Source organism: Ceratosolen solmsi, unplaced genomic scaffold (assembly GCF_000503995.2).
Source record: "Ceratosolen solmsi marchali unplaced genomic scaffold, CerSol_1.0 scaffold7, whole genome shotgun sequence".
NCBI classification, from domain to species: Eukaryota; Metazoa; Arthropoda; class Insecta; order Hymenoptera; family Agaonidae; genus Ceratosolen; species Ceratosolen solmsi.
The window spans coordinates 12,344,825-12,358,485 of NW_011948413.1; the positions used below are offsets into that span (position 1 = coordinate 12,344,825).

General features: G+C 39.1%; 1 protein-coding gene across 4 annotated transcripts in view; it reads right to left on the reverse strand.

Moving 5' to 3' along the window:
• LOC105367479 (rap1 GTPase-activating protein 1) overlaps nucleotides 1–13,661 on the reverse strand; it is a 184,958-nt gene that overhangs the window by 42,924 nt on the left and 128,373 nt on the right. Inside the window, exons 2-3 of one of the 4 annotated variants that reach the window (XM_011506202.1) lie at nucleotides 12,228–12,269; nucleotides 4,152–4,196 (exon numbers count right to left, since the gene is read on the reverse strand). The exons of the other annotated variants lie outside the window; for them this stretch is intronic. Coding sequence (XP_011504504.1) covers nucleotides 4,152–4,196; nucleotides 12,228–12,269 — 87 coding nt within the window. The remainder of the gene's footprint in view (nucleotides 1–4,151; nucleotides 4,197–12,227; nucleotides 12,270–13,661) is intronic. 4 annotated transcript variants of the gene reach the window in all.

Below are 13,661 nucleotides of genomic sequence, written 5' to 3' on the forward strand. Positions count from 1 at the left end.
ATTCTCCATTCGCTAAAACAATGAACAACGATTTCTCCGTACTTGGAGTACGAGTGTGCAATAATGTTCGTTCGCGAGCATCTTCATTATACGAATTGTTCTTCGTGCCACGATCTTTGGTACTATGAAACGAGCGCTGATTTATAAACGACATTGTTATTGAAATATCTGGTGCATTTTGAAAGTAGCACTTTTCTTTAACGATGAGGCGGAAAGTACTCGGTCACGAGAAACTAGGAAGAACGAGCGAATTCGAAACTAGCTGAGAATTCTTTGGAAAACCAAATTTTTAATAGCAATCGATTTACAGTAATGGAATTTCGCTCGGTGCTGGTAGTTCGATGATAGTAAGTGGAAACGCCAATGAGAAAGAGTTGGTAAAGCACTCTGCCAACCGCCATTAAACCTCATTTTCGAGATTAGCTTTTTGCTCAGAAAAATTTATACTTTTATAATCGTGCCTTAGCTTCAATGAAACAAATGGAAAGAAGCATGAGAGTGAGAGGAGAAAGGGGAGAGCTAGAAAAATGAAAGGGACTAGATGGTGGGAGAGAGAAGGGAGAAAGCGCGCGCAAGAAAATGCCGTCAGTACAGGAGATGTAAATGAGTGGAGCGAAGTGTAATCGCCCGGCCAACTGCGTCAGGGCATACCGCCCTAAGGGAAACCCCTTGATGCGTCATCGTCGGGGTAGTCATCGGCTGGGGCGAGTCGCGCTCCACCATTGGAAGAAGCCTCGTAAGGGACGTTTGCCTCATCTCTCGTTCGAAATTTCTGCCTTCTTTGGGGACTTGCAGGCCGTGGAATTGCAGGTCGGAATGGGTTTAGGTACGAGACCGAGGGTGGAACGATTGTCACGTGAATCATCCTCGGCCTATGCTTGACAGGCCCGGTCGACGAAGACGTACATTCGTGTTCTGACCCTCGAGTTTATCTTACTCGGAAGGAACGGTGCGGGACAGTAGTCGCGTGAGCTCCGGTAAAAGACATTTTAGCCAACGAAAATTAACGGCTTAGATGTTACGGTTGTGCAATGCTCGAATGTCACGGACATAAGCTTTCGTTTCGCACACACATCGTCCCGCGACGCTCTCTCTCTCTCTCTCTCTCTCTCTATCTCTCTGTCTCTCTCTCTATCTCTCTCTCTCTCTCTCTCTCTCTCTCTCTCTCTCTCTCTCTCTCTATCTCTCTATTGAATTTTAGTATTTTTAGAATAATGTGAATTAATCGGCTTGCGAGACGTTCGGGATGAATTAGAAACCAGTAGTCGATCGCAACAAGACGCAAACTACTTTGAAGTCTTGAATTATCATATTTAGTTTTCAGCCACTAACGATAACATAACGATATAAGCCCATTTATTATCACGATCCATTACCGCGAAGATAAACGCGAGGCTTCAAATTACAGTGAATTGCTTTGAAGTCGAGAAAGAAAATAAATATCGAGTGAAAAATTATTTAACTGTACGTAATTTTTAAAGGAAAGTGGAATAAGAAATAAAGTAAGGCAATTAAGTCTTTAAATGCTTTTTGCCGTTTAAAAATCCTAATTTTTTCTTTCCTTCCTTCTTTCATTCTTCCTTCCTTCCTTTCTTTCTAGCGTAATACGAATTACACTCTTCTTTACAATAGTATTTATTACACGGTATAACAGCAACTTATTCACAGAGCTCTTCTAGACATGAAATTATTACGTCGGCGAAAAATCTATTAAATGTGTATCGTGTAATTATAGTCCACCAGGTAGTAGATATCGATGAAACGAGAACGGATTCGTGTTCAGCAACTAATTAACAAAAGTTGCTGAAGAAATCAGTTGGTTCGAAGAGCATCCGAAACAAGTGAAACTGCAAACAAACATCGTTTACATTACTTGTCTCTCAAGTTATTAATAGAATGAATCTAATTCTACAATAATCGCGTCAGGTGACTCTTTAACATCTTCTCGGACGAGGTAATAATTGTAAATGAAAAAATATTGGCATCTATCTCTCCTCTTTATTGTCTTCTTTGCCATCATTTTTCAACCAACGAGTGTATCTCTGGTCTGCATTGAAAGGCGACTTTGGAGAATCGACTTCACGAGCGAACAAAGACGCCCGAGCTGACGTGGGAGTAAGAGTGAGAGTGTGGGGGATGGGGAGGGGAGGGGAGGGGGGATGGGTGCGAGAGAGTTAGAGAGGGAGTGAGAGTAAATTGACAACTTAAAATCGATAATGCTTGTATAAGAGACGAAGCACGGTCAATGATGGGTGATGTCAACTTTTTCTATTATCCGCCAATACACGGAGCACAAAGCTCTAAAGCTCGGGAGATGAAAAAGCTGAATCTACCGAGCAGTCCCTTGTTAAGCGTAACTTCAATGCGAGATTAATCGTTCGTGTACGTCGTTGGCCGGAGGATCAAGCGCGGTTAAGTTTTAATTAGGAAATTCATCGAGTCCATTTCAGCGGCGTCACCGGCACTCGCCGTGGCATCCGCGTAACGAGGGAAACTCTTCGCCGGGAAAGCGCCGCCGACTTTGCCGCTTACACCGCCTCCAGTCATCTTACGTCACACGTACTCCATTACATACATTTAATACAAGGAGGTACCCACGCCGGGGCCGAGATGCAATTTCGAAATATCGCTGACCATCTGTGCTGGCTCGACCACGAGCCAACTACACCTAGATGAATTTTTCCATCGAGTCTCCACTCTCGCTCATCGTCCATCCATCTCCGGCGATCGCGTTAAGTGCACGCCGGTCGGGGTGGATATGAAGGAGGAGGAGGAGGAGGAGGAGGAGGAGGAGGAGAAGGAGGAGTAGTAGGAGGACGGGGACATACATTCGCGGCATGGAACCCACCTACGCGTCTCGGCTGGATTGGGTGTGAAAGGATTGGCCAGCCCGAAAAAATACGTCGCTCTTGGTTTTGCTGGAAATTAAAACGCGAGAGAGGCGAAACAAAAATAGACGTCCCTTTATTTAGGCGAGTTGATGCTCCTCGCGCGGCTATTTAAGCGGCCATTCGCTCTATCGCTGCTATTTCCGCCGAGTTTTTGTAAATGTTTGGCCTGGTATTTGAGGCCCGAGTAACGAAAAATGGCACGGATATTGTGTTCACCCTGGCGTCCCAAGTTGCGTTTTAGAGATTTCAGGTCCGAATTGCTGCATTGGATTGGAAAGTGAAGCTGACTGTGACGAACTAGCTATTCTTTAACTCCATAAGGCATTCGTTGTAAAGTATGGGGTTGGCCACTTCTCGGGAAAATTATTTCTGCTCGCGAACATCCACCTTTATCTTTTATCGCCTCCAAGTCCTTAAGCTATTAGCGATTGTAATAAATACGTAAGAGACTTTGCATGCTCATAGGTGATAAACCTATATGAATAATTGCTACAGGTAGCTGTTAAGACGCTCTTTAATTGAGTATAGTTTAGTGATGTATAGTTTAATTCGAGGGAGGATAAATATATGACAAGGGAAAATAAAAATCTCTCGAGAGATACAAACCGCGTATCGTAAAACATTACGGAACGCGAGAAACAAACAAAAATCCTTGGGTTTTAAGTCGAGCTTTTTACTAAGCTTCGTGATGCGGATGAACTCGCAAGCCATCGATTTCACATTCAAGCGGGGTGGGGTGGGGGGTGGGGTGGAGGTGGGACAACCAAGCCCGGCTATTTTCGCATTCATCGGTTCCCGCGCGTAAACGACCAACATTTTCCACGCGCGCATCCGCGTGCTCGAGTTATCGTGACGATCTCCCGGGGCGGCGTCGCGACGCATGCATTAATAATACACCGAGGGTCGTTACGTTTTATCGCCGCGGCCCTTCCCTCCCGGCTTCTTCGTAACTTAGATAGCCCTGCGACGGTGAGCCCTTCCCACCTCTCGGTCGACGTCTGGCGTCGCGACGCTCGCCCGATTCCCTTCCACTTCCGGACCCCAATGGCCGTCGCACATTTTTCGCGCGCATGACACTTTTGATTGACTCCCATCACTCCCGAGAGGGGGTGAAACTTATTATAAAGGGGGAATAATTAACGAATCGGGTAGCCATCAGCTCGATGGCTAGAGCGAGCCTCGATCGAGCAATTAAATTTCTTAAGTGCAAATGAATTTGAAATGGAACATGTGTGTTCCGAATGAGATTTATATACTCACAGCATACGTGAGTGGAATGACATTTGAATGGTGCGGTGCACTCACCTGAAACAAAAGCAGGAAATATACATTTAGTTTAGAAATTTAATTAGACTTTTACTATGTGCTAATATACCGGTAGGATGCATTATCATACAGTCAATGTCAAGGTCTTGCGAACCGAACAACCACATTCGTATAATTTGTCTATTTGCCTTGACGATTTTTTTGTTTTTTTGTTTGTTTTTGTTTTTATTTTATTCCTATATGCGTGATTGCCGATGTACCGAGAATATACGTTAAATAAGATTATTAAAAACCCTGACGTTGGATTTATATGTGAATTTATTTAAAAAAATAACGTTCGTTAGGATCCACATGTTTTACATTAATATCCATTGGAATTTATGTTAAGAATAATAATGAAATATTGGAAAGGATAGCGAGTTGATGTAGAAAGTGGCCGATAAACTAGTATTTTCAAACAGACAAATATAATCGTGAAAAGATATTTAAAGATTAAGAGACACGATAAATTATGTCTTGTCTCAAAAGTATACCGATATAACAATTTCTTTTTTATTTTAATTAATAAGTACTTGTGTAAATGCATTAATAGGCCAAAAAATATAAGTTCAACGCATGATTAATACATTCTGCGTAAGCGAATAATATTTGCTTGACTTTAGAAACTTTGTTGAAAAGAGAAAACAAATTTTTTTTTCCCGTTTCTTCAAACGTCAAAAGGATAGAAAGGCAGTTTTTACATAAAAATTCCTAAGCTTCGTGTTTTACTTTAATTCGTGTAGTTAATGCGTTTCACTATGGTTCACCTACAATGCTGATGCGTTAGAATTTATATCATTGGCAACCATTACAACTACATGTATACAATGAACTTAAGAACTTTTATCAAAGACTTAAAAAATAGTATCAGTTTATAGAAGGGGGTGATTGTAATATCGTGGCAAATTGGATTCCTCTTATACAATCTCTCTCTCTCTCTCTCTCTCTCTCTCTCTCTCTCTCTCTCTCTCTCACTCGATTGATTTACTTACGCCTCAGAAGATGCTAGTATTTTCAAAGGTAAGATAAAACAATAAAACTCCAACGGCCACTGGCATTAACAATCGGAATCATCGCATAATATGTACATTCGAGCGCACAAAGCTCGCGGGGCTCAATTGCACCCTCGGCAAACTCTCGGTTAAACCAATGCGGGTTTGTTCCCCATTAACGTCGAGCATCTCAGCTCAACCGCGAATAATTCCTGCGCGACGCCTTTAATCACTCAAGCAAAATTAATATTTCAACCCTCTCATCGCCAGAGTAAAAAAGCCATTCTGCCCTTTTCTACCAGTCGACATAATACTTAGGCATTCATTCCCAATTACCCCCTCTCTCCCGTACCGCCTTCACACTAACGGATTTTATTTCATGTCTCCGTCTTTTTCTTCTTTTTTCCTCTCTCGTTTTTTTTTTTTTTTTTTTAATTCATCGTGAGCGTGCGCTCTCGCTTTGCTACGCGAGCGAGTCCTGCGCGAAAGCGCACCAAGTCTCGGCAATTAGTCGTGCGGCAGCTCATTACGGCTTAAGACGCCGTAGCTCGAGATCTGCTCCATTCGTTTCTGTTTTTGGTCTTTATTCGTCGCGCGACTCATACGTTGACGAATGCCAGACCCTTGCATTAATTTATTCTTGTAGTTATGTAAGAGACACGTTCGGCGTTCCGAATTGATGGAATATAATTGGAAAATAATTAAGTACTTGAGTGTGCGTCGACGCTGAACATTGTATTACTGTGGTGACGCCTGCGTCATACGAGGGGATTATCAATTATGAATAAAGTAGCAGGGCGGAATAATCGGATGATACGCTATTGAGGCATTTGCAATGATCGACCGACAAAATGGCCTTTCCCCCCAATGACAATCACGAGGATGAACTTTTTTGTATTAAACGACGATGCGATTACAAAATAATATAATGATTCGCAACAAAATTGTTCTAACAATGTTATCGTAATTATCGATAGCTTGGCTTCCCGATGATTGGAGCGGTAAATTTCTATTGGCAATTGATACTAAAGACGAGTATGCTCTATACATTCATATTACAAACATATAAATGGCAGTAAACGAAAAAGCAACGGAAAACAAAATAAAAGAAAAGAAAAAAATATATCCACCCTATGAATATTTCAATAAATTCTGATTCTAACGCTGTCGTTCAAGGATATTATCCGCCAAGTAATCCGCAAGAGATAAAGAAACAAAAAATTCACAAACTACAAAGGAAGTAGCCTCTAGCAACTAATTATACCTGCAAAGTATAAGGATCCCTAATGTGGAGATGATTGAAAGACGTCATTTCACTAAACTTTAGAGCGTTTGTTGCGAGTGCAACGAGGTAACTTTACCCTCATATCCACAGTAAAAATCCAAGGAGAAATGATGAAAAGATATAAGAAAAAAAACAAACGAGAATCCTCTTGGTTGTGTGTCACACAAAAGTAGCTATAAAAGGAGCGTAAGTGCAAAGGAAAAAAAATTCTTGGCCCATTCCGGCGACTCTCTCGAGACTCCCTCCCTCTTTCCGTCCTCCCTCCATCCCACAATCCTTAACCAGAGAGGCACATACGTACGAACTTCTCCTTAAGCCAGGCTCCCGATGCCGCCCATACAGTTATATTCGCGGGAATATGAAATGTGTGGCCCAGTCCAGGAACGAGTGCGCGCGTTCTTTCCATAGAGATGGGATTGGAAAATACGGATGGAACGCGGAAAAACGCGATTGCGGTAGCGGTTTCTGCGATCTCGTGAACGCGCCCCCTTTTTATTTTAAATCACTGTCCAACATATCAATCAACAATCGACTTGTCATTCGTAATAAATGTTGTATCGGAGGGTAGCGAACTCCTTCCACTATTTAATTTATCGTGAGTATTTCTTTAACGAGACAAGATCCAACGTCCTAAGTGAATTATTATTTGTAATTATTGGCTGAGGCGTTTTAGTGGGCATTTGTGAAGTAAAATGAGACTACCGCGGATGTGTTTTTTAAATTTTCAATGCTAAATTGTTAAGGGTTTAATTAAGGGGGAATCGATATTCAATTACACTTATTCTAAAGATACTTAAGCAGGACAGACACATTCCTGAAATGCTCATAAGAACGTTTAATAATAAGAAAGTGCAAATTATATGCAAAATGATAAAACATTTCTTATCGGAAAACCATTAATATCTATCTTTCATTTTCCAAGCTAAATTAGATATTACGTACGAGTAAGCGTGCGTCCGTGCTCGTATGCATGTGTTGGGGTACGATGTGTAATCATTTCATAAATATATATCTATATAAGTATTTAGTTATTTATCTATGAAAAATGGAGGAAATTGTAACCTTGCGTGTAATGAGCCAGTAAAAAGTACTTACAGATAGGTATAGTGGCTTTTCGTTTCATTATAATTTCTAATCTTTTGTTTCTTTAACTAATTTATTAGCACTGTTAACGAAAACAATAATTAATAGAGGCATTAGTTTCTCCGATTATCAGATATATAAGTCTTAATGTATGAGAAATGGAAAAAAAATTCAGTTATTACGGTTAATTTTTAATTTGAAAATAATTTAATTTATTTCTAGTTTCATTTTATCGTTACATGTAACTATATTTTCAAAGGGAAAAAATTTTTTTTTACATTCGTACAATCTAAGAAGTCATAGATACACGGTGCTCTTTTTAATATTAAATTATTCAAAATTACAACTGAGTAAAAATCATGAAAAATAGCAAAAAAAAAAAATTAAAATAAAATAAAATGAATATAATAAAAGAGAATCAAGCGATTGTCTTTTTGATTTTTTACCTTAAATGATATACTACCACCTTTTATGTAAAATTTGACGTAGAAACTTACATAATGCAATATTTATTCTATAAACGAATTTATAAACAAATCACCTAACTTTTATTTATCATAAAATGAAGTAAATTAATTCTAAACTGTATTGTATCAATATTTTTTTTTAACAACGACTCGTGCAGTAGTACTAATTATAGTTGTCTTTAATTTTTTTTCTTCTATTTTTTAATTTTTCGAGCCCTGAATAAATGTCCCAACAAACAAACTTACACATTTGATTAAAATAATTAGCTATAATAGATCACTTATGAAAGCATTTTCAACGATTATGAATAAAGTCAAATAAGTAGACTTTTTACTGGATATACTAATAAATAATAACCGTAATCATGATAATAGAAGAAGAAAAAAAATTAGAAGGATTTATATATGTTTTAGTGATTTGATAATATATAAAATGACTCTGTAATTACAATTACAAGGATATGTTTATTTTAATCGAACAAAACAGTCTACAAGGTCGTGCATCAAGTAGGATGACATAAGTTTCCACGACGCTGATGCTATTACCCAAGAATAATGAAGTATAAGTACACAATTACAATATTCAATATAGAAGAATTAATAAAAGCTTTCGTAAGGCATTATCCAGCTAGTACGAAAAAAAAAAAATTAATAAAAACAATAATAAGAAGATTTTTCACGTATTCACCGTTACACAAGATTACTCGGCTAATACATCTATAAATGGCAAATTAATTAAAACAATTTATTCAAGACGATATTAATAGAAATATGAGATAGCAATTGATATTTGTTTTGGAATCCTGACTCTCGGCGAAACAAAAATATACAAGAATAAAATATCTATACAAAGCTCTGAGTTTCCTTTTGAGAATCAAAGAAATCCAATCCCGTCGGTTTCTCATGAAAGTATATTTGCTTTGCATATTATCAATATGCTGATGTTGCAATATTCAGCATAATTTGAATCTCGTGGCTAAAAAGTGAAAAGGGAAGAAAAAAATTCCATCGTTCTATTAAAATTATGGATTTCAACAGAAAGTTCCTTTTTTTTTTTTTTTTTTTTTTTTAAGATAGTTTATACAATAACTAACAGGTAGTCAAAGATATATAATAGGCTAAAAACAAAAACACGTTGAATTTTCCTTCCGTAACGGTCGTTAAATCATAACAGCAAATGGTTTATTTGATAAACTGAGAACATAATTCAAACGCGCAACTGCATTTAAAATTAATCAGGAGTCTTTGGTTGTAAGTGAATTCTTGTTTTCTTTTTTACATTTTTCGGACGTCATTGCTGTAAAACAAAAGTTTGCGACGGTGAATTACAATGGACATTGACTTACAGTTGTGCAAAGTTCCTCACAATATTTACCAGCTTATAATTTATAATAGAGAATAAAAATTTTCAAATTCACGAGAGCTTTAAAGAAAGTTTTTATAAGTCTTTGCAGATTTCTATCTATAAATATATTACTATATAAAGAAGAAAGGGTATTAGTAGTAACTAATTTTGTATAATTTATTTGAAATTACAGGCTATCATTCTGCTATTAGTAGTAACTGACATTATTAACAATCTTTATATGTCATCATTAGCGTTTATATTTTAGTAACGAAGAATCGATTTGGTATACACTTTTTGGCAGAATGAATTTTACATTTTCAGAACTTTTCAAGGTTTATCGTAAGATATTTTTTTTTAACTTCTACAGACTGAAAGACTTGGATAGTTGAAGGGGAGCGAGACTCGAACATTATCCATGGAATATCAATTTTTTTATTCATTAAAGTGTGAAAAATTATCAAAAAAAATCTTTTTCAACTAGCTGACCTAAGTTTTAGTAATTACTTGAAAAGTAACTGAATCATAATGTCTTGAAATTAATTAATTAATTAATAATAATAATAATAATAATAATAATAATAATAATAATAAAGTATTCCTCGTAGTTAATGATGCATTAATACCGTAAATATCGATCACAGCCCAAATTAGTTACGGCTTGTTAATGTGTGCGCGTGTGCGTGTGCGTGTGTGTGTGTGTGTTTTTTTTTTTTTTTTTACTTGAACGACGGGGAGCATTTAGATCTTTACGTATACTACGATTGAAAAATTAATTCTTTCAATGTGTCCATATAATTCTCGTGTACTTCCAGGATAATACCATTAGCAATATCAGCATGCAACGAAGCATAGCAGTTCAAAGTGAAGAAATAAATCACAGGTAAGACAAAACACACCGATTTCTAAGTAAAGATCCTCGACTTTGTTATTCACGGAGAATGTACGACGCACGCGACCCAATGACCATCTAAATACGCGCTCGTTCGACTATTAAAAATAAAGTTACGACGTTAAGGTTTCGTCTAACAGAGTGAGCATACATGCAAGGATCGTAAAACCAACGCCTTGGCATAGGTAAAACAAGCAGTTGAAGAGTATCCCGACGGCTTGTTAAAAGTCCTCCAAGAGCGTATTCATTGCATCAATAGAAACGAATTTTCTCACGAACTTGTAGGTCGGTAATCAAGTTATGCAAATAAGGTCGCGTAAGCTAGGGACGATTATTTGATCAACCTACTATCACTTTCGCTTGATAATACGCTTATCAAATAGTCCTGAAATTACTCGCGATAACGCAGTGGAGGCAAATCGTCATAATTTTCAAACGATAATTATATTGTTGTCCGAGTGGAGACGGATGTATCGTGACACATTGACGCGCTGTACGTCATGCGATTACGTAACGCGATTTATTTTTAGTTTTAACAATAATTATGCCCGAGAATACTCCGGACTCGCACGGTAATGTAACAACAGCAGCATCGGTAATAATAATTCTCTTATAATTATGTACACTTACTTTTATATAATCGAGTGGATTGCGTTGAGCTAGTTATGGAAAATAATGTTTGCCGATGATTGATGACTATTGAACGATTTGTTCCCAAGTTCAATCGCCGTGTTAAGGCACGCTATTAATAAAATCAAATAAAGCAGAATTCCATAGAGCACATTCGTTAAGTACACAATGAGCAAGTAAAATTTATAGCGCGACCGACTATTAATAATTTTCATATTTGAAATGCGTCAAAAGGTTATCGATGACTCGATCACTCCTCGTAGCGCCATTATTATTATTATTATCGTCATCATCATCATCATCATCATCATCATCATCATCATCATCATCATCATCATCATCATCATCATCATCATCATCATCATCATCATCGTCGTCGTCGTCGTCGTCGTCGTCGTCGTCGTCGTCGTCGTCATCATTATTATTATTAATACATATTGTTATTGTTGTTGTTATTCGGTCGCTTAATGTCATTAAATTAGATGCAGGTATTGCGGTAAAATGTAGCATAACTTTAAGAAAGCGCTTGAATGGCTTCGAACTACTGGGAAATTATCAAGAATTGCCTAAGCTACTCGATATTATGGTAATTTGAATTACCAACGTCAATCATTTTATAAATTGTTTTAGCGCTCGAGTCCGTGAATGTGTAAAAACAATACGATAACCCTTTGTACGTGTCGAGAGGAGAAAATCGTCGCTTTTGATGATTAAATCCTTAAACGCTTTTCTTACGGCAACTGGTATACTATCTTTAGACAATAAAAGTCGCCGAGCCATTAATCTTAATGCTCAACAACTTTTCGTATTTCATATCTCCTTAGCCATAGGGTGAGGTTAATCCAAAAATACCAGGATTATCTTGTTCCTTGCCGTCGCTCTGCAACATCTCGCTCACTTAAATCCATTTTAAATACTTTTATATATATGGAAATAAAGAAGCGGCGGCGGCGGCGGCGGCGGCGGCGAATGAGTCTATCGCACTTTCTCTATCACTCTCTCTCTCTCTATCACTCACTCTCTCTCTCTCTCTCTCTATCACTCTCTCTCTCTCTATCTCTCTATCTCTCTATCTCTCTATCTCTCTCGGCTCGATCGACTTCACACCTTTACTTTCACAGCTTATAAATTAATAAATTTCTGAACAATACACGACTAATTCAACGTAATAATGATCGCTCTGATATTCTCGATTTCTTCGTAAATTACAAATGCCCGTAAAATAGAATCAAAATATACATTCCATACTAAGTAAATGTACCTTCAAATATTATATTATCGTTTTCATTACATTTAAGGATGAATATTAATATTACTAATGAAATACATATACTTACAGCATACGCGAGCGGAATGACATTCGAATCGTGTGTTCTCACCTGAAAGACAAAGAAAACAACATTATGTATGCGCCAAGAAATAAGGACATGGAATAAATAATGCTTTAACTTAATAGGGATACGCATGCATGGTAAGATGTAAATTAAATTGAACGATAATCGAAACGACGTTATTGCTACGGTACGTGTGTGCGTGCGCGTTCCAATACATAGTCGGCACGCACGTGAAATAATATTAACCGAATAATTAGAATGGATAATTGAATAAGCGCATGAAAAATTCACAATAGCAAGACATTGTAATGGAGAGGCGGATTTCGTACTTTATGTAAGTAGCGAGCACCTAGTTTTTTTTTTCTTTTTTCTCTTTATCGGCTCGCCAACAGATAATAAGCGCGACTACGATGTCCAATAGGCTTTCGAATAATACCGTAGGCTTACGTACATACGCCCTAACCATGCCAAGTACACATAAGCCGAGGACGTGTTTTTAAACTCCCGCTCGCGTAATCGGGGATCAAACTGTGTTTAGCGAATGAATTTCCCGCGTGCTTCCCGGCATTCCGTCAAGAAGCATTTGGACAAGAAAGCCGAAACGGGGATAATATCGCGCCGCCTCGCGTCCTCGCCGAAAAAGAGCGCAGCCGAGACAAAATAATCCAAAGTCATCGTCGGGCCGGGTCGGATGAATAATTCAACGAAGCACAGCCGGGGACGCGCCCATGTACAAAGACCGACGCTCGCTCCGGTCCCGTACTCGTCGTTACGAAGGTGCGCCACGCGGGATCGAGAGAGAGAGAGAGAGAGAGCCCCCCCCCCCCCCCCCCCCCCCTATACCCCACCCCCATCCCACCTACCCCTCTCACGCATTCTCTCTCTCTCTCTCTCTCTCTCTCTCTCTCTCTCTCACTCTCACTCACTCACTCACTCTCACTCTATCTCCGTCTCTCTACTACGGCCACCGTCACCGACACTGCCCCCAATCCCAACAGGCTCCGTTTCTCCCTTTGTTCCGCGAGTCGAGGCTGACGTCAGCCGGCGCCCAGGAATTTCGCCGGCTTATCGCACCTCGACGGCCCCGTGACGTCCGAGAATATATCTTGAATAAGACTAGTAGCGCGTCGCCGTCGAGTCACGAGGACCTTTATTTACCTCCGCGCGCTCTGTCCAATTCGGCGAGACGTCGCGCTTTATGTAATTCTACGGCCGTCGTTGCCGGCGTTGCTTGCAGAAGCTGCGGGGATGGTTGTGATCGGGGGGAAGCGCGAGCGCGTGGCCGAGAGGAGCCTCTTGACGAACGATCTGGAGGTAATGTGCCGAGAGCGTGCTCGAGTGTGCTGTCGCAAACGGTGGTAGGACTAGCGTGGGAATTCCGGCCTCGTCGACGGCTCGCACATCCTGATAAGCACCCGTGTAAATTTAAAGGTGTCA